At 50.2% G+C, this 21,872-nt stretch overlaps 1 protein-coding gene across 4 annotated transcripts in view; it reads left to right on the top strand.

Annotated features, from left to right (window-relative positions):
* Positions 1–21,872, top strand: part of mob2a (MOB kinase activator 2a) — a 45,211-nt gene that overhangs the window by 19,491 nt on the left and 3,848 nt on the right. For 3 of the 4 annotated variants that reach the window (XM_067234668.1, XM_067234665.1, XM_067234667.1), the window contains exons 2-3: positions 20,419–20,579; positions 21,485–21,578. In XM_067234668.1, coding sequence (XP_067090769.1) covers positions 20,419–20,579; positions 21,485–21,578 — 255 coding nt within the window. Of the gene's footprint in view, positions 1–12,344; positions 12,520–20,418; positions 20,580–21,484; positions 21,579–21,872 lie in introns of those variants that run through there. The other variant, XM_067234664.1, reaches the window with a different exon arrangement.

The raw sequence follows: 21,872 nt of genomic DNA, 5'->3' as shown, positions 1-21,872 counted from the left end.
CAAGATGCAAATTACCAAGCTAACAGAGTTGGCCTTGTCTAACCTAGCTAAAAGGCTGCAGTTTACCAAGCTAGAAGAGTTGGCCTTGGCTAACCTATCTATAGTTCAGTTTAATTATAGTTTACCAAGCTAGCTGATTAGCCTCAGCTAGCCTGGCTAGTACCGAACTCCAGCCCCAGTTTAGCTTCAGCAGGAGAGGTGGAGGGTGGTTCACTTCTGAATGGTGTGGTTGTGGTCTCCACCAGTGCAGGCTAGTCTTAGCTGCAGTAACATTCTAAATATAACCTAGGTCCTTTAGGAGGGGGTTTGATGATGACGGCAAAATTGTATCTCACACACACACACACACACACACACACACACACACACACACACACACACACAGCTGTGTTAGATTAGAGCTCTGGGCTGTATGATTCAGAGCTGTGTTTGGACTCCTTCCCTTAGCAAGGAGAACAGCTTTCCGTTTGTGTTTGTGTGTGTGCGCGCATGTGTGTGTGTGTGTACATGCATGACGTTGCCAATGGGGAAAACACAGACCATCTTTATGAAATCTCAATACCTAAAGGAAGTTTTCCAGCCAAGCCTGTGGTAGGTGGTAGCTCTGATGTCTCAAGGGCCTCTAGGCAGAAGAAACAACCAATCATTGCTGCACGTGAACACCCAAGAACCAGCCAATCAGAATGCCCTGCCAGCAACGCTGTGTGGGGTTTAGATTGACTGGTGTTTGTTTTAGACACACCCAGGTGACGGGGCTCCTCATTGACCTCAGCTGCTACAAGACAGGTCAAATAGTAGCCTAGCACTGCAGAGAGCGGGGGGGTAGGTGGCAGGGCAGGGCAGGGCAGGGCAGGGGGGTAGGTGGGAGGGGAGGGTAGGGTAGGGTAGGGTATGTCACAGGAGTTGTGAGAGCTTGACAGGTAGTTCAGTTGTGTGTTCTCACTGTTTGTCTGTAGACAGACTCTAATCAGATTGGCCTTCACATGACTTGAGCAGTGTGTTTTTCTCCCTGTGTGTTCAGAGGGGGAAACCACGCCAGCACTACCAGGTTAGTGTCCTGGACAAGCCCAGATGCCCTGTGGGGTGTAGAGGGTCACAGCCCCGGCCAGGCTGCAGTGGAACCCTGTGGGGTGTAGAGGGCCACAGCCCCGGCCAGGCTGCAGTGGAACCCTGTGACACAAACTGGCATGTCCTGTCTGACTGGCACAGGGGGTCCCGTGTGATTGGTCAGTTGGGGTCAGTTCAGATGAGGGATTGGACTGCCGACTGTCCTCTCTGTTTTCACAGCTGTGGACTGCAAACCTCTGAGCAGGCCATTTACGTAACTCTGATCCACCCCAGGTGTGTGTGTGTGTGTGTTTAGCCCTCACTGGGTGCTGGCTCAGGAGATGAAGAATGAGACGGCCTTGAGGTAACCTTACCTCCGCATTTAGTTCTGCATTGTCAGCGCACTCGCCTCCATAAAGACGCACTTAGCCTTTTGACACTAATGCAGCTCGATAATTCAGTGGCATCCCAACAGCAGAGTGGAACTGAACAGAGTCTTGAACAGAACTGATATTTTTTTAGACCTGTCCTCGTAACCTGCGTATCATGAGGATGTTGCTTAGGAAGGAAGGGTAGAGTACAGGACTGCTCTGGGGACAGCAGGAAGGAAGGGTAGGGTACAGGACTGCTCTGGGGACAGCAGGAAGGAAGGGTAGAGTACAGGACTGCTCTGGGGACAGCAGGAAGGAAGGGTAGAGTACAGGACTGCTCTGGGGACAGCAGGAAGGAAGGGTAGGGTACAGGACTGCTCTGGGGACAGCAGGAAGGAAGGGTAGGGTACAGGACTGCTCTGGGGACAGCAGGAAGGAAGGGTAGGGTACAGGACTGCTCTGGGGACAGCAGGAAGGAAGGGTAGAGTACAGGACTGCTCTGGGGACAGCAGGAAGGAAGGGTAGGGTACAGGACTGCTCTGGGGACAGCAGGAAGGAAGGGTAGGGTACAGGACTGCTCTGGGGACAGCAGTAGCTCCAACCTAGCCACCACCAACCCGCCCCTCCCCCTACTCCTCCTGCTCTCTGGAGAACAAGAGGCCTGCTTCAGGGGAGACAGGAAGTGCCTGGGCGCCTCACTTCCTGTTTATGGAGTTTGTCTCAGGCAAGGGTAAAAGGAGGGGGTTGGAGTGAAACAGAGCGATGACTGTAGACCTTGAGATTTCTTTGTTATTTCTCTTTTCGATCACTTTCACTTCGCTCTCTCCTCTACCTCTCTCTGTCTCTCTCTCTCTGTCTCTCTCTCTCTCTGTTTGTGTCTCTCTAGCTCTGTCTCAGGGCTGCATAGCTTGGTAATTGCCTCGGTGCTGCAGTGCGCTTGGCAGCCTTGCCCCCTCATTTGTTTCCATTATCTCCCATCTGACGTGGCTGGTGCAGTTACCGAGGGGGGAAGGCAGTTACCGATGGGGGAAGGCAGTTACCGAGGGGGCAGGGCAGTTACCGAGGGGGCAGGGCAGTTACCGAGGGGCAGGGCAGTTACCGAGGGGGCAGGGCAGGTACCGAGGGGGGAGGGCAGTTACCGAGGGGGCAGGGCAGTTACCGAGGGGGGCAGGGCAGTTACCGAGGGGGGAAGGGCAGTTACCGAGGGGGGAAGGCAGTTACCGAGGGGGCAGGGCAGTTACCGAGGGGGCAGGGCAGTTACCGAGGGGGGAAGGCAGTTACCGAGGGGCAGGGCAGTTACCGAGGGGGCAGGGCAGTTACCGAGGGGGGAGGGAAGGCTAGGACATCACGTTTAGAGGGAAAGGAACGTTTCTTCCCAGGAAGTGGACATGCTTGTTCTCCCCCCCTCCTCCACGACCTCTCGTTCACCCCCACATCATGTTTATGGTCTCCGTGCCTCTCACACCTCCTGGGCTATATTTAATCTGAGAGCTCTTCTCACGCAGCTCTTTGGAGGGAGAGAGAGGAGTCAGTGCTGACTCCGGCATGTTCTGAGAAAGTGACATTCAGTTCTATGCTAGATGTTGAAGAGTGACCTGTGTGTGTCTGTAGTCTCTGTGCGTGTAAAGCAGCTGCTGGCCTGCAGGGTGTCACCCTTTGTTAGAGCGTCATCAACACTCCCTCGGGTGGTGATGTCATCACAGGCCGCTTTCTCTAGGAACCAGGTGCTCCTGATCAAGCAGCCAATCACCACCCGCAACATCCCCCCGCAATCATTCAGAGACTGTGTGTGTCTGTGTGTGTGTGTGTCAGGACGGTCAGTGCCCCTCCCGTGGTCTCTCTGCCATCTCAAAAATGTTGTTCTGGAGAAAAACATCTTACAGCATGTCTATCTCCAGACTCCTCCCCTCTGACCCCCCTCCCCTCTGGCCCCCCCTCCCCTCTGGCCCCCCCTCCCCTCTGGCCCCCCCTCCCCTCTGGCCTCCCCTCCCCTCTGGCCCCCCTCCCCTCTGTTTGTGGTCAAAACACAGGATGCTTGCTGTCATGCAGCACATTATCTGACAGCACCAGTCTGCTGGTGTCTCCACTGTAGTTAGAGAAGCTTCTAGGCCTCTGGGGCTGGTGTTCCCCAGGCCAAGGCCCAGGCCCCGCCCCAGGCCCCGCCCCAGCCCCAGGCCCCGCCCCAGCCTCAGCCCCCGCCCCAGCCCCAGGCCCCGCCCCAGCCTCAGCCCCAGGCACAGGCCCCGCCCCAGCCCCAGGCCCCGCCCCAGGCCCCGCCCCAGCCCCAGCCCCAGGCCCCGCCCCAGCCCCAGCCCCAGGCCCCAGGCCCCGCCCCAGCCTCAGCCCCAGCCCAGGCCCCAGCCCCAGCCCCAGGCCCCGCCCCAGCCTCAGCCCCAGGCCCCGCCCCAGCCTCAGCCCCAGGCCTCAGCCCCAGGCCCCAGCCCCAGGCACAGGGGAAGTGTGTCCCAGACGACAGCCATTGTTTCAGTCTCAACCTGTGATCATGAGATCAAGATGGCTGTTATTCATGTGGGAAAGGCTGGCCTAGTTATTCTGGTCTTGCCCATGTTGATGCTGTGTTTGCCTACAAGGACATTCCCAGAATTAAGGAATCTGTGGCTAAACGACCTAGTTTAGGAGGTAATGAGCTAGATCAGAACAGGCCTGGACCACCCAACTCTCATAGCACTACTCCCAAACTCACTACTCCCAAACTCACTACTCCCTAACTCACTACTCCCTAACTCCTACTCCCTAACTCACTACTCCCAAACTCACTACTCCCTAACTCCTACTCCCTAACTCACTACTCCCTAACTCACTACTCCCTAACTCACTACTCCCTAACTCACTACTCCCTAACTCACTACTCCCTAACTCACTACTCCCTAACTCACTACTCCCTAACTCACTACTCCCTAACTCACTACTCCCAAACTCACTACTCCCAAACTCACTACTCCCTAACTCACTACTCCCTAACTCACTACTCCCTAACTCACTACTCCCTAACTCACTACTCCCTAACTCCCTAACTCCTACTCCCTAACTCACTACTCCCTAACTCACTACTCCCTAACTCACTACTCCCTAACTCACTACTCCCTAACTCCTACTCCCTAACTCACTACTCCCTAGCTCACTACTCCCTAACTCACTACTCCCTAGTTTACTACTCCCTAACTCACTACTCCCTAACTCACTACTCCCTAACTCACTACTCCCTAACTCACTACTCCCTAACTCCTACTCCCTAACTCACTACTCCCTAACTCACTACTCACTACTCCCTAACTCACTACTCCCTAGCGCACTACTCCCTAACTCACTACTCCCTAGCGCACTACTCCCTAACTCACTACTCCCTAGCTACCTGGCCTGTGTGCTCCTTCCCTGTCCCACAGTGCTTCCCCCCATGTTAGCATGTAGGTCTGAGTCGCTCTCCCTCTCCCTCTCTCTGTATGCAGTGTGTCTTCGCTGGGTTAGTTCTGGGTCTGAAAGGACTGCTCTGTTCTCTCAGTAGCCCCCAGTTCTCCACCCTAAACACACACTTCTCTCTCTGCGTCCCGCCATCCTTCAGATGCAGCAGTGGTCCACCCAGCAGGACAGAGATCCTTCCTCCCTCCCTCACCTCCTCCCCCCTTACCACCCTCCCCTTCCTTTCCTCTCCCTCAGTCTGGTTCTGCCCCTCCTCTTTCTCCCCCTTTTATTTCTTGTCTGTCTTCATCTTTACATTTTATTTTCGAAAGCACAGCTGTTCTGACTCTGTTCTAAATATAGTTGAAGCCCCTCCACCATCTCTTCATGGAAACTAACCACATTGGAGTTTATAGCCTTCACAGGAAGTGGGAGGCAGCAGCATAAACTGGAGACATGATTTAGGCTTCGGTTTTAGGAAAGACGAAAAAGACTCTAACGTCTAATCCAGGGGTTGACATCTTTTTGGCCACTTGTCCTTCGGGCAAGTGAGACAGATTTTTTAGTTGTCCAACAGCTTAATGTACTTGTCCAAAACAGAAACATTTGTTTGCCCCCCCCCCCCCTCCCCACATACACACACACCCTGCATCATCCCTTTCCCTCCCTGCTCCCCACCCAGTCCTTCATCTCTGACGTACCGGCTCCGAAACGGAGAATGGAAAACTTGGCTTGTACGCAGCACCTCAGGGTCTGACTGCTGACAGATGGAGGTTATGGGATGGTTGGCTGTGCTGAGCAGAGAATGTATTTACTGGAGAAGGACTTCCACTCAACTCAGACCGCAAGGTCGACACTAGCCGCTGACCGGAAGGCTGGTTTTTCCTTTTCAAACGAGCCAGCGGAAGTGCAGTTCCTCCAGCTGTGGACTGCAGTGTTGCAGTACTGCAGTACTGCCTCCTGCCCTGTAGGTGGGGGTGTTGCTTATCAGACTAGTTCCATTTGTTTTCTTTTTTTATTCCCTCAGAATAGAGCATTGGTCTCACATGCAGTGTATCAGACCCAAATGGTTCCAAAAGAAACATTTCTGATAGCTTCCAGACTGGTACTGGTTTTTTGTTGCTGTTCGCCAAATATGTTATCCATTTTTACGTTCGATTGAGAAATGTTCAGTCCTGATATTTTATCTGAGATGGAGGAATGCTTGTGTATCTGTGTGTGTGTGTCTCTACTTGTTGCCAAGGTTGCATTTTTCCCCTCTTTCCAGGAAAGACTTGTTGTATTTACCTTTAGAAACCCTTCAGAGGACAATGTGCTCCGGGTCCTGTGCTCCGGGTCCTGTGCTCCGGGTCCTGTGCTCCGGGTCCTGTGCTCTGGGCCCTGTGCTCCGGGCCCTGTGCTCCGGGCCCTGTGCTCTGGGCCCTGTGCTCCTACAGTACAAACATTGTGTTAGACACAAACAAGTGTGAGGCAACAAGAGAAACTTGTATTGGACCAGCACACTTAGTTTTGTTTTTTCATTGTTTCATAATATATGGACTTCCATCATCCCCTTGTGGGTGATGGGTGCCTGACATGCCCCCCCCCCCCTCCCTCAGAGCAGCACGTGCCCCGCTCAGACATCCTCCCTATTAGCTAGTGTTGTTTCAGTGTGTTGTTTGGTCTTTGTGCTAACTGGCCACAGGTTACTGTGGTGACATTCAAGCTTGACTGTGACGGTGACGGGGCAGTTCTCAGACCCCCCCAACAGGTACACAGCACCTGACCGTAGACTCCCCAGACAGGTGGCCGTCATGGGTTCAGGGGATGTTTTGCATACTCCTTGTGTATGATGGGGAATTTTGCGAGGGAGTGGCCAGGGCATGTCATGACAACCTCCCTCATTTCTCCCGCACACACTCTTCTTTATATCACTCCTTTCCTTATCTCTTGACTGTCCCAAACGGCTCCCCTCTCTCTTCTTCTCCTCTTTGCTTCTCTTCTTCTTCCTCTTCTCTCTCCAGTCTTCCTCTCTCATTTAGAGGGGTCTTCTCCTCAATCTGATTGGATGAATGAGTCTCATACTACTTCTGCTCTCTCTGTCTTTACTGTTTCCTTTGTTCAGCCTGTGGGAGGAGGGGAGGGAGGAGGGGAGGGGAGGGAGGGGTGGAGGGGAGGGGGATGGAGGGGTGGAGGGGAAGGGGGGAGGGAGGGGAGGGGGAGGAGAGGGAGGGAGGGGAGGGAGGACATGGCATGTCTCTACTGGCAGCTCTACTCCCGCTGGAATGCAAAGAGAACAAAAAGGTAGGAGGGAGGCTAGGTAGAGCAGAGGGAAGGAGGCTAGGTAGAGCGAAGGGAGGGAGGCTAGGTAGAGCGGAGGGAGGGAGGCTAGGTAAAGCGGTGATAAGATGTAAATTCTGGAGAAGGCAGGCCGGAAGGAGTCACAACAAAGAAACTCTGCCTTACACTAGGTGAAGAGAGAACATGTCTTAGTAGGCTAGCTGTATGTTAACACTGTGATGCTTGACTTGCTTATCACATCAGACAGGCTCCCCCAGACTTGCAAACGCAGATTCACATCTCCAGGTTTAGTTGCCGCACACACAAGGTCCCATGTGAGCGTGCACAGACACGCTAAGCGATCACACTTGCATGCCACCATACTCACACACACACACACACAAACTGACCTGCACACACAGTCTACAAAGTAACACACTTGTGTGTTTCCTTCTCTGAGAGCCAGCAGTCGGACCCTGGGTCAGCGGGCTAGCTCATGGCCAGGTTGCTGGGTTCCTAGACCTGATGACCTCTGTGTTTCTGCCTTGAAACCACCACAGGCAGATCCTCAACTCACTGTGTTTTTACTGACTAAGGCCTTACCTAAACACACTCCACAAAACCTAAACACACACACACACACAGCCTCCACAGTCTCCAACTGATGGGTTGCAGGTCGGGCTCAGCTCTGAATCACTCAAACCCTGCCGTTGTATTGATCAGTTGGCCTGTCAGTCAGGGTTGTTCTGTGATGCAATTGGCTGGAGGCAGTGGGTTGCCTGGGCTGGGTTTAGGCTGTTACCAGGCCTGGGGCACATCTGCTGAGGGTGAGTGTGAATCATCTGTTGCTGGCAGCTTTTCAGTTCTTTGTCTCAAATAAAAGGCCTGTCTGTCCACTTTGACTTTCAGATACAACCTGTTGAGCTTGCCAAGACTGAGAGAAGCTGTTCACTAAAATGGTGAAACATTGTGTGTAGATTCATTGGTGAACGTTTTCGCATGGGGGGGGGCATGGGGGGGGGGGGGTAGCTGCATGGGAATTGGGCTTCACCTTGGTTCGGTGTCATGACCTTTACTGTGAGTCAGACATAATTCTCTGTTAGTGACGTACAAAGCTATCTTTCTGTGACTTGTTCCTAGGAGGTCATCTGCCTTAGCTGCCTGTTGGGAGTCTGGTGACGTGGAAAGTTACATCACGTCTAATTTCCTCCTGTAGAAAACCTGCTCTGTCTAATTCATGGCCTTTTCAAACACCAAGGCTGTTCAGGAACTACTTATCACAAGGTTTATATTGACCTAACATGGTGCTGAATAAGAGTTCTTGAGACATGAGGGGTGTTATTATTAAACCAGAGCTTCTGCTACGGGCTGGTCTGAGGGTCAGGAACAGTTGCCTGTTCTTCCACACAAGCAAGTCTTACAGTCAAGCATGTTTGTGTTTAAAGTTAGCGATCGGGTTACGATATTTTAGATTTGAGGTTTAAAGGGAATCTTCAAATACACATTACATTTACATTTATTCATTTAGCAGATGCTTTTATCCAAAGCGACTTCCAAGAGCTAGCTTTACAAAAGATTGGCTACCCGAAACATTGCGGGTAGCCAAAACATGAGCATACATTGTGAAAAAAACAAACAAGTGCCAAAGGGAAGAACCATAAGAGCATGTAGTTAAACAAGTTACAATTGAACAACATACAAATACACACACACACACACACAGATGTGGGTCAACTTTCCATAAAAAGTTAGTCATATCCTGAATGCTCACAAGTTGAATTCATACTTGAAACTTTTTAGATTCATTACAAACTTCATGCCGTTTGTGTGTCACGGAGTGCCCTGCTGCTCCAGGTGTCAGGTGAGTCATGTCTCATGCTGGGGCAGGAGAGGGCTGTTTGTGACTCGGTGAATAATCATCCGGCTGTTTGCCCACCAGACAAAAGAATGCTTCAGTTGGCGTTCCACCAAGCCAGTGTACGCATGAGGGCCAGGTGTGATTTGTACCACGGGTTCCAGGTTGTGTATCGTAACATTGCTATTTCTGTCTGTTCCGTGAGTGTGGATTGTGCTCTTCACCTCCCAAAGTACTGGCTTTCTCAGTCAAGGAACACTCCAGTTTAGGTAATTGCCACCTGACATTGACATTGTCACGACTTCCATCTTAATAGTAAATGCAGAGGCCCTGTTCTCGCTTCAGTGGGCCTGAATGCCGGCTCTTCTATTTCAGGCCACAGGGCTGATCTAATACTTGGAGGTAAATTAATGGAAAGTTCTCCTCTGAATGGGTTTCCATGATGTGAATTGCTCTCACTTCAGTGGTCAACTCGAGGAGGGCCAGACGGCTTCTCCTCTGACTGCCCCCTCCTAGCTCCAGACTCCTCAGTCTTAGAGTAATTAAGTAAGTAAGACTTTATTTATATAGCACTTTTCATACAAGAATTGCAGCTCAAAGTGCTTTACATAAAATCAACAAAAACAATTACACAAGTGTTGATCTAAAACGTTTAACAAACCAAACTAGCCGCACTCTATCTGCGGTCTCTCGAATCCATCTTAGATCCGAGCTGCCACTTGCAGTTTCTAGAGTTTTTAGAGGACACCCTGTCTCAGAGAGACTGCACACTCCTGGCTCCAGACTCCTCAGTCTTAGAGGACACCGTGTCTCAGAGAGACTGCACACTCCTGGCTCCAGACTCCTCAGTCTTAGAGGACACCCTGTCTCAGAGAGACTGCACACTCCTGGCTCCAGACTCCTCAGTCTTAGAGGACACCCTGTCTCAGAGAGACTGCACACTCCTGGCTCCAGACTCCTCAGTCTTAGAGGACACCCTGTCTCAGAGAGACTGCACACTCCTGGCTCCAGACTCCTCAGTCTTGGAGGACACCGTGTCTCAGAGAGACTGCACACTCCTGGCTCCAGACTCCTCAGTCTTAGAGGACACCCTGTCTCAGAGAGACTGCACACTCCTGGCTCCAGACTCCTCAGTCTTGGAGGACACCGTGTCTCAGAGAGACCGCACACTCCTGGCTCCAGACTCCTCAGTCTTGGAGGACACCCTGTCTCAGAGAGACTGCTCCAGAGGTCCCGGCTTCCTCCCTCCTCTCTCCCCCCTCAGCCAGCTCTCTGGTGGGGCTGCAGAGAGGGCCTTGCTCCCCTGTGTGTGGTATAGGGGATCAGTAAAGGGACCATACAGGGGACTTTACATCTCTGAGCGAACACAGAACCATAGGTACATAGCACACTCATAAGAATAAGTTCAGACATGCACTGTTTTGATTTCTATCGACTACATTCATTATTGAAGTTGTACCCACACACACACACTCACGCACCCACATACACCCACACCCACCCCCCCACACACCCACACACACTGACGCTCTCTCTAGGATCATGCTGGGCTCCAAAGATCCTCTAGATTAGTGTGTCTTTGTGAGTGTCCATGCTACAGCTGGCTGCTGGTATCTCCCCCCCCAGCTACTGGTCTCTCTCCCTCACCCCCTCACCTCTCCCTGGTCCAGTAGGAGTGCAGGGGGAGCTGCTGGTCTCTCTCCCTCACCCCCTCACCTCTCCCTGGTCCAGTAGGAGTGCAGGAGGAGCTGCTGGTCTCTCTCCCTCACCCCCTCACCTCTCCCTGGTCCAGTAGGAGTGCAGGAGGAGCTGCTGGTCTCTCTCCCTCACCCCCTCACCTCTCCCTGGTCCAGTAGGAGTGCAGGAGGAGCTGCTGGTCTCTCTCCCTCACCCCCTCACCTCTCCCTGGTCCAGTAGGAGTGCAGGGGGAGCTGCTGATCTCTCTCCCTCACCCCCTCACCTCTCCCTGGTCCAGTAGGAGTGCAGGGGGAGCTGCTGGTCTCTCTCCCTCACCCCCTCACCTCTCCCTGGTCCAGTAGGAGTGCAAGGGGAGCTGCTGGTCTCTCTCCCTCACCTCTCCCTGGTCCAGTAGGAGTGCAGGGGGAGCTGCTGGTCTCTCTCCCTCACCTCTCCCTGGGTCACAGAAGGGAGGGAAAACGACTTTGGACATGTTTAGGAGAAGTGAAGCCACGTAAAGAGAGAAGTCAAATGGAACACTACAGAGACGATAGGAAACCTGTGAATGGAAAGTATGAGCCTGAATGTTATCTTCTCCTCGTTCCGTTCCAGTCGTGGGGTGGGCCTTCACAAGTATCCATGACGACTGTACGTTCTTAGTTTGAACTGGTTAACATGGAATGCTGCACTAGCAATCACCAGACTTTCACCTAAACTACCTGAGCAACTTGGATGCACACCTGGGCCCTTACCAACCCTGTCCGTCTCCACTGAGGCAGGTGTGTGGTGTGACTCTGCATCATCACCTGAGCTGCTCCAACTCTGATCCTGTGATCTGCCAAAATCAAGTTTCTACTCGCCTCCTCCTCCTCCTGCTCCAGTAATGTAGCGTAGTTCCAGGTTGGGTTTACAGTCAAGCCTAGGAATGCTGCTCTGCTGTCTCAACGTGCCACCCAGGCCTACAGCTAGGATCCCCTGCAGCTAGGATCCCCTGCAGCTAAGATCCGCTGCAGCTAGGCCCTGCTGCAGCTAGGCCCTGCTGCAGCCTAGGATCCCCTGCAGCTAAGATCCGCTGCAGCTAGGCCCTGCTGCAGCTAGGATCCACTGCAGCTAGGCTCTGCTGCAGCTGAAGAGTCACAAATGCAGTCACATTTTAAATTAAAGAGTATATTTATTGTTTCCTATTCAATATATGGGGTTTTATTCCGTTTCTAGAGAGAGAAAAGAGCCTGTGGAGGTTAAATTAATATATATTTGCTTTACTATGATACATTATAGTCATATATAATATTATTATTATTATTATTATTTTTTTACTTCAAGTCATTAAAACTAAGTAAATTACTTAACACAGTTGGAACTTTACAACTATAACAAACTCTAACAAACTTAACTAGTACAGTTGTAACAAAGGTGTTATTACTACGTCGACTTTCCAACTGTTTGATACGCTTGCTATAATGCAGTTGATTATGGCGGCGATACATGTCTAGTAGGTGATAACTTTGTGGTGCCTCTTTAAGGAAACAAGTCCATGGCGAAAGACGAGCATTTCTCCCTCTGAAACTCCCCCTAATGATAAGATCTCCAAGCTGTCAGTTCAGTGACTCTCGCCTTTCTGGTTGGTTCAAAGTGCAGAAAGGGGAGGACGTCTACTAAAGTTTTTTTCCCAACCCCCGGGTTTCCTCTCCAGATAGTTTTACTGTAGTGATCTTTATGGTTCGAGTCTCAACGGAGAGGAACGTGGAGGAAGAGTTTTAGTAAATTTGTGCTCAAAGATATGGTCGGAGATTATCCTCTTTCAGGAGACAGTTCGGATATGCACTCTCAGAGAAACGTGAAAAGTGGATTAAGTTGTAAAATGGTACTTCAGGCAGTGGGCAAAGTCCTAAGGTAAATAACAAGTTTGTGTTATTCGTTTGTATTTCTGTTTATCCATCCAACGCCATATTTATCTCACATCATTCCACACTGTAATTTGACAACGGGGCACCGAAATGCTGCTCCGGACGGTCCGCATGACAGCAGTATGCTGGTGTATATAAGTGGAACTTTCCATGTGAAAGTAAGACAAGCCACTTGCTCTCCGATGAATAAAGAATTTTAGTTAAAATGTAAATTATTTTCCCCCAGTGTAGCAATTTAGTCGGCGGTGTCCCTCACGTGTCATAATGTGCGAAATATTTTTGTTGCCCATGTATCAAAAGTCGGACTACTGTGATTGCCACAGTAAAGCAAGTTTTATTCGTGTTAACTCGTTGCATTTCTATATTGATGCACATCAATTGATGATAGCATGTAGGCCTACTATCTGGTTTTCGGTTGTCTCCGAGTCTTTAAAGAGGACATTGTCGCCACTCTTTAGCTGTAATTAAAGGCATTATTTGTCTGCCAGGTTCCGGGTGGCAGCAATTCGCTGGGTGTTGGTAGGTTGTATGGCAAAACCTTTTAGTTTCGCTAAAACTAAAAGTACCCATCGGCTCGACATCAAGAACAATGGAAATGTGATACGCCACCTTAATTTGGGTATAAATAATGTAATGCTTTATTTAGTTAAATATATTTTAATCCTTTAAATTATGGTTATTTAGTATTAAAATTATCCTAATTGATCCTGCTCATGCTACTATTTTCACCTGTCATTTTACACTGCTTTGCATACCATTTGTTTTGTTATCAACCCTGCATATTCAAAATGCATGCGTAACATCAGTGTGTGGTCAAATATATCAGATATGCAATGTTTGACAAATATATGACCCAAAAAGAACAGTTTGAGCTTTTTTTTTTTTTAAGAAAGTAATCATTATTGTAAGTGTGGAGTGAATTCCTAGGCCCATGGCAACTCTGGACTCCCAGAGAGCTGTCCTGGATGAGACAGGCCGAAGGTTGGCCTGTCCACTAGGAGGGAGGGAGGACCTGTTGACACTGAGACACGCACTGAGTGAGAAGCTGGAGGAACACCCCTACCTAGTTGGTTCTCCTTCCACAGTCAAGCTTAGCAACAGGTGCTTGTTTTCTACAGCCAACCCAAATGCCTGAGAATTGTCCTTTTGACGTCTGTTCATTTTTATAGCTAAGAATGTTGACCTTCTCAGGGTTCTGTTACACATGTTTCCCCCAGAATGCAGCATCAGGCAGATACATGTTCTGTAGGGCTGTACAGTAGCTGATGCAGATCTTAAGATGGCTAATTACTGGTTGTACTGTACGTCTCTTCATGAGAACCTGGCCGTGCTTCTTGAAATACCACTCCGGTTGTCCTCGGTTAGTTAACTAGGAGAGACACTACCCTGTAAATGTTTGCTTTGTTACTTTTGAAAAGAAAAAAAAATCCCCAGAAGGTGACGTTTGAGGAAAAAGAATGAAAGAGGCTTTGTAATTGACACGTTCACAAATGTGCATAGTGAAAAATGATAAATAATGATTGTATTTCCCGGAAGGCTTAATGGCCGACTGTAGGTATGTGTGAACATAGGGAAACAACAGGCAGGTAGAGTAGCCAGGTGTTACGCCTGGGAGGAAGCCCACACTGACGAGATGAATCTGGATCCTGATGGAAACACGTCTAGTCCTGACCTTATCCCCCTTACACCAGGAGTCAGGTGGCTGAGCGGTTAGGGAGTCGGGCTAGTAATCTGAAGGTTACCGGTTCGATTCCCGGCCGTGCAAAATGACTTTGTGTCCTCAGGCAAGGCACTTCACCCTACTTGCCTCGGGGGAATGTCCCTGTACTTACTGTAAGTCGCTCTGGATGAGAGTGTCTGCTAAATGACTAAATCTTAAAAAAAAAAAAGACTAAATTACACACCTGATCTCATCAGTCCAGGGTGATTCTCTCCCAAAATCCCTTTGTCACCAATCCAGTCAGATCAGTTATCAGAGATTAGGACATGAGATATTTGTCTCTCTAGACACCGCTCAGACTGGGCCTGGTCTCTCCTTGTCCCCCTGGACCACACCTGTGTTGTCATGTTCATGAGCCTACATTAGAGACAGCAAAGACTCAACTGGAGCCATTCAGACCATCTTATTTGGAGCCTGGAGTCTAGAAAAATCTAGAAGGAGCTTGTCCAGACCAGACAGAAGTCTTCTGTTTTCGAGCCGTCTGCGGAGTCTTGGGCTCAGTGTAGTGGGCTCTCTGCTCTCTGCTGTCTGGAGTCTGGGGCTCAGTGTAGTGGGCTCTCTGCTCTCTGATGCCTGGAGTCTGGGGTTCAGTGTAGTGGGCTCTCTGCTCTCTGCTGTCTGGAGTCTGGAGTCTGGGGCTCAGTGTAGTGGGCTCTCTGCTGTCTGCTGTCTGGAGTCTGGGGCTCAGTGTAGTGGGCTCTCTGCTGTCTGCTGTCTGGAGTCTGGGGCTCAGTGTAGTGGGCTCTCTGCTGTCTGGAGTCTGGGGCTCAGTGTAGTGGGCTCTCTGCTGTCTGCTGTCTGGAGTCTGGGGCTCAGTGTAGTGGGCTCTCTGCTCTCTGCTGTCTGGAGTCTGGGGCTCAGTGTAGTGGGCTCTCTGCTCTCTGCTGTCTGGAGTCTGGGGCTCAGTGTAGTGGGCTGTCTGCTCTCTGCTGTCTGGAGTCTGGGGCTCAGTGTAGTGGGCTCTCTGCTCTCTGCTGTCTGGAGTCTGGGGCTCAGTGTAGTGGGCTCTCTGCTGTCTGCTGTCTGGAGTCTGGGGCTCAGTTTAGTGGGCTCTCTGCTCTCTGATGCCTGGCACGGCTGCCGTGGTTTCACTTGGTCTGTCTGAGCCAGCCGGTCCCGTCTGTGGTTTTTCGGGGAAAAGAGCCATTAAGACTGGATGCTCAATTTGCAGGCCTGAAATAGATCTGTGGACCAGAACAGGGAGTCAACTGATCTGCCCGGTGTCTGCTCTGGTTGAATGGAAGACTGATATCAGGAGGGCCAAAGTCTCTGATATTGATTCTATTCCAGTTCTGTTCTAATGGTCCCAGAGCAAAGTTCACAAAGGGAGCAAGATAGGGAGAAGATCTGATAACTCTTTGTAAGGTGGGGCCAGATGGCTGAGCGGTTAGGGAGTCGGGCTGTTAATCAGAAAGTTGTGGATTCCCAGCCGTGCCAAATCCTTGGGAAAGGCACTTCACCCTACTTGCCTTGGGGAGAATGTCCCTGTACTTACTGTAAGTCGCTCTGGATAAGAGCGTCTACTAAATGACTAAATGTAAATGTGTTGCTGTTCTCTGGCTGCAGATGTGTTTAGTGAGATGTTTAGTGAGCCGTTTCCAGGTCAGAGGTCATATGAACATGAATCCCAGGAAGGAGAACAGCAAATGTATTCACTTAGGAAGTCTCCCACACATACAAGCAAGATTTCCAGACTCCTGGAATCCATCTTGTTTACGATAGTTGTGTTGCCATGATCGCAGCATGCTGCCACTCCCCTCCCCCGTCATACAGCCCATTAACTAGCCAACATCCAGACTAACTAGCCCACATCCAGACTAACTAGCCCACATCCAGACTAACTAGCCCACATCCAGACTAACTAGCCCACATCCAGACTAACTAGCCCACATCCAGACGCCAATAGCTAGATTCCTCCCCCAACCTTACCAGGCCAATTTAAGCAACTGTTGTGGAATATTGGGCTTGGCTGGAACCAGTTGCCGAGGGGGGAAAAGTCAATCCATGGATGAGAGGAGGACAGAATACACCAAATGCAGTCAGATGACATAATGAAGCCTAATAGGAAGCAGGAATCTGAAGTCCAGGCCTGTAAAACGACAGCTTGTGCGTCAGTCTTGGTGGACTTCATGCGTGCTTGAATGTTGAGGCGAGAACTAATCGTGTTGTTGGCATGGACTCTAGTCCGCCTTGGTTTCAGGTTTGCCTACTTTTGAAGCTAAACCGTTGCTAATTAGGGGGTCTTTTCTGATAACTGGATCTAAAGGTGTGGGCGTGAGTTAAACCCTAGGCTGGCACCGTTCTCCACACTTTCCTTCAGTTTATGAGAAGCAGGTTGTTTCTGGTAAAATAATGTTCTGGACCTGAAAGTAGCCAGGCTCTGGCCTAACTAGTGTGAATTCAGCATTCAGAAGTCATGGCATGCAGGCAGCTTGTATATTCAGTAGAACACTACTCATCACTGTAACATACTGTCACAGTGTGATCCACTATAGGTCTCAACGTGACTGTAAACAGTTTAGCACTTCTCAGAAGAAGCCAGGCAGTCAGTAAAGCATAACCTGAGGGTTGTTGAGCGTGGGTTGGCTAGGAATGATCTGTTGGCCTGTCTGTTATCCTGTTACGACCCAGTTTGTTGGATGTATAGGAGTACACAGCAGTTCACACAAGCAAAACGCCCTCTGAGCCTATAGGCTGCTGTCCGTGGAGCGTCACCTGAGCTAAGCCTGGCCTCATTTGAAGCTGAAAACACATTGAAGACGCTCTCTCTTACTCATCTCTTACCAGCTCTCCACTCACCTGTTCAAATAGCACTTGTATCTAGTCAGAAACCTCGGGCCATTCTGACACTCAACATTCTCCTCCCCCCCCCCGCCTTTTCATTTCTCCCTGCTCTCTTCATCGTTCTCTGTTTACCCTCTCCATTGCTTTCCTCTCCTCGCCTTCTCTTCATTTTCATTATTTATCAATCCTTCTTTCTCTTTCTCTCGCTTTCTCTATTCTCTCCAGTTCCCTCATATCTCTCTTTATCTCTGTCTGGCTCCCTCCCTCCTTCCTCTCTCTTAAAGGGAGCAACATGCGGTTGGGTGCTGCAAGCTGCATGTTCTGTCATGAGGAAGAGCTTACTAGGCACTGGCCTCATCTAGAGATCATCAACACACACAGGTTTTCAAAGGCTTCTAAAAGCCCTGTTATAAACCATGGGGCTCCTGTGAAAGTTTAAAATTGTTTCCTTTTCCTTTGGAAAACATTGTTTCGCCAGTTTTTCTCACTCACTCTCTCTCTCACTCTCACTCTCTCTGTCTCTCTCTCTGTGTCTCTGTCTGTCTCTGTCTGTCTCTCTCTCTCTGTTTGTGTGCTGTCATAATTTTCCACATGACGTAAAACATTTGTGTGGTGTGATGAGGAGAATTCTGGAGCCAATAGTTTATTTTGGGATTAGGAAAATGTCCTCTATGCCAACCCTCCCCTTAAACACACTCACACAGACACTCACACACACTGCTTGCTCTTGGTGAAGTTCTCTCTGGCAGCGTCGTTGCCATAAAAGGCAGTGTTCACCTCCTTGCCAGGCCAGGGAGGGTCAGCAGCCAGGATCAGGCCCACGTCTCTGGGCCTGGACCGGAGGGGCGCAGCCTGTCTGGCACCAGGACCAAGTCAGCCATGACACAGACCCAGAGCCAAGGGACCTGGTCCAGCCCTGTCTAGCCAGCGGAGCGTTGAAACGCTCTGTGTACTCAGAGCCTTGGTGTCGAGGGGTTTTGAAGTCGCTGCATGAATTCCTGAGAGAAGCCCGGACAAGACAGAACATGCACAGGGCCGGTCCAGGGCTGAGCGCTGCTTTGATCAATAACTAAACACACTTCAGGTTCCGTGCCATACTGAACACACAGAAATGTCAATCCACCACATATGAGTGCTGTCTTTCAGGATTCAGTTTCTAAAGTTATTAAATAAAATAAATGACTAAAATGGCAAAGTAAGGAGTAGTGGAGGTTTGTGGTGTTGTGTCTCTGCTGTAGGGTGATGTGGAGGTCAGTTCTGGAGCCACCAGCAGACTGACCCACCAGCTGCCTAGGCCAGTCTGTCAGTTAGCGCCTACAGGGTCCCTTTCACTCTCTTCAGCCACGACTCTTCTACCACTCTCTCACTTTCTCTCCCTCCCTGTGACTAAACCCCCCCACACACACACACACACACACACACTCTCCCCTTATTGCCCTGCCAGCTGGACACAACAGCTGTGTCACAAGATCCTGATCCTGCTACAGAAGACCCAGAGTGAGAAAACAGGGCAGTTTCCCCCCGATCAGGTGTTACGGGGATCCGCAAGCTTTGACAGTTGTGTGGGACTGAGAAGGCCGTGTTGCAGGGTGTTCTCCAGCTCTGCTCGCGCACGCATCCTCGCTGCTCTCCCATGCCGGGCGATGCAAAAACAGCAGCTAGCTGTAACACTGCAGCTAGCTGTAACACTGCAGCTAGCTGTAACACTGCAGCTATCTGTAACACTGCAGCTATCTGTAACACACAGCAGCTATCTGTAACACACTGCAGCTATCTGTAACACTGCAGCTAGCTGTAACACTGCAGCAGCTAGCTGTAACACGGCAGCCTCAACGCACCATAGTCCTGTCATGTTTCCACAAGTGTTTATTAGTTCCCATGGATATCTGCTGGTCCTAAGTCAACTCTTTTCATTCTGTTCACTGTCTTTCTGTCCCCTCCCCCTCTACCTCCCCCCTTCCTCCCTGTTTGGGGGGTTGGCCTGGCTAAGACAGCTTGTGTGCCCCTCTCTCTGGAGGACTCAGTTCAGGGTGTTGGCTCCTGGAGAAAAAAAGGCCCTAGTGTTTATTATGCCTCCCCCCGCCCCCCTCATTAGAGTCACGGCTGTGCTTCCCCTGGTTCTGCTCAGAGGCGGCTTCCAGGAACCAGGATCTGGAAGTGTGCTTGGGAAGGAAAGGGAAAGGTGAGGGCCAAGAGCACAGAGTGCGGAGGACATTGTGTTCAGACAGGAGGGGTGTGGAGCAGGGAGGGAGGCGAGGGATGGCGGAAATAAGGGTCAAAAAAGGCACAGTAGATTCAAGGAGCAAACGAACTCTGTCCTTAAACAAACCCAATCCCTGGTTGCCTGGCCAAGAAGAAGAGAAGAGCTGAAATGGAGATGGAGAAAGAGAAAGAGCAGGGGGGTAAGAGAGATGAGGGAGCTGTTAGAGGAGGAGCAGGCCCTTGTGAGAATACTAATCAGGATGTATCTGTTCCCGGATAGGGAACTAAAGCCTTGTGGGGTAGTTTGATCTACAATGGTTAAACTGCCCTCTGTTTAGTGACCACAGGCAGACAGACAGACAGACAGGCAGGCACAGACAGACCAGACCAGACGATCCAGGCCAAGCATGTGTTCGGCACGTCTGCTCCTGTCAGAACTCGCCTCACTGGTTAATATTAACCTGTTTGCCCTTTGACCCCCCTCCCCCCTTCGGCGTGTATCAGTAAAGGCTCTGTAAGTGGGGGGAGGAGGAGCCCTGGAAGTGTCACGGTGGTGTGACGTGACAGTAGTATGCTAGGCTCTGTAAGTGGGGGGAGGAGGAGCCCTGGAAGTGTCACGGTGGTGTGACGTGACAGTAGTATGCTAGGCTCTGTAAGTGGGGGGAGGAGGAGCCCTGGAAGTGTCACGGTGGTGTGACGTGACAGTAGTATGCTAGAAGTAGCAGGACAAGGTTACCTGGAGGACAGGCTGTCTGTGTGCTGACTGGCCTTAGCAGGTCAGGGGTCACATACTGGAACAGCAGGTCCTCTATAGCTACCTGGAGGACAGGCTGTCTGTGTGCTGACTGGCCTTAGCAGGTCAGGGGTCACATACTGGAACAGCAGGTCCTCTATAGCTACCTGGATTCGCGTATTACCCTTTTTAACCCTGCGGCCGGGTAGACCAACAAACGTCACTGTGTGTGTAGCCTGGGCCAAGTTTGGCAAACAAATCCATAGTATAAGTATAAGATTTGGGTCCATGTGTTCTTTGTGTTCTTCTCATTTAAGCAGTGCTTCCTCTCCCCCTGTATCTCTAACCCCGCCCTTCTCTTCCTGTTTCCTGTATCTCTAACCCCGCCCTTCTCTTCCTGTTTCCTGTATCTCTAACACCGTCCCTTCTCTTCCTGTTTCCTGCAGGAAGTCCAAGACGAAGCCCAATGGGAAGAAGGCCCCAGCGGAGGAGAAGAAGCAGTACCTGGAGCTGGAGTTCACCAAAGTACGCGTCGTCGACTTCGACCTCAAAGAGCTGGTGGTCCTGCCCAGAGAGATCGACCTCAACGAATGGCTCGCCAGCAACAGTGAGTGAACCAAACTAAGAGATGGTGGCTATAATGATTCACTCTGCTAGAAAGGATTGAGTAACACCTTCAATTGGCAGTAGTTTTACAAAGCAGCTAGCGAATAAATTGTACTTCACTTTCAATCCTAGTGGCAGAAAGTTTCTAGCCTGACCAAACAAAACACTGTGTAGTAGTGTAGTATCACAGTGGGATGTCAGTATCATATAGTAACAGTGTAACAGTGTAACAGTGTAACAGTGTAACAGTGTAACAGTGTAACAGTGTAACATAGTAACAATGTAACATAGTAACAGTGTAACATAGTAAGATAGTAACAGTTTAACATTGTAACAGTGTAACAACAGCGTAACAGTGTAACATAGTAACAGTGTAACATAGTAAGATAGTAACAGTTTAACATAGTAACAGTGTAACATAGTAACAGTGTAACATAGTAACAGTATGGTTTTAAGGTTTATTGAGTCTCTCTGGTCTTGTAAGGGAAATGGCGCCTGCAGCCAGGTGTCTAGGGGAGACTGGAGCTCCGCCTTCAGGAGCTGTTAAAACAGTCTTACGTAAAAACAGATGGGCAGAGTTCTTGCCAGTGAATGCATTTTTTGGCATGGAATCTGCCGTTATACAATCCTGCCTGTATCAACTTGTATCTAACACTTATCTAGCTTGTGTTATCAATACAAACGGCTCTAGTTTTATCAGTGGTTGTTTTTAAACAGCTGAAAGGAATGAACCTTGCCGTGCGCTTCATGTGTGAACGTGTTTGTCGGAAGGGAGCATGTTCTCCACCAAGACTCAACTCTTGATTGACTGTCAAACAGCCTAGTATAGTATTCAAGATGTTGAATATTATGGAATTCTACTGTCTGGAGTTTCTGGGTACTGACTGTTCGTCTCCTTTCCCCCAGCAACCACCTTCTTCAATCTTATAAACCTGCAGTATAGCACCATCTCAGAGTTCTGCACTGGGGACACCTGTCAAGCCATGACTGCCTGCAGCACGTAAGTCACCTGCGCTGATGTCCGCATTGTTTATTAATCACTGCTCCGGCACACCCCATTGGTTTATTTATCAGCAGTCCAGCATCTCATTGGTTAATTCATCAACGATTCTTGCAGGCAGCAAGAGAAACCTGCTGATAGCAGCAACTGGCCCGACATGAGGCTTCATCTCCCTCTTCTCTCTTTGCTTTTGTTTATTTGCACGCTCACTCCCTCCGTAACTGTGGTGTGCAGTGGAGCGGCCCTCAAGTGAAGAAGAATCCAGGCTAATGCTAGTTGGGGAATGTTCAGAAT

Source organism: Osmerus mordax, chromosome 4 (genome assembly GCF_038355195.1).
Source record: "Osmerus mordax isolate fOsmMor3 chromosome 4, fOsmMor3.pri, whole genome shotgun sequence".
Classification (NCBI taxonomy): domain Eukaryota; kingdom Metazoa; phylum Chordata; class Actinopteri; order Osmeriformes; family Osmeridae; genus Osmerus; species Osmerus mordax.
The sequence above is the reverse complement of the archived record's forward strand: the minus strand, read 5'-3'. Positions and strand labels throughout refer to the sequence as shown.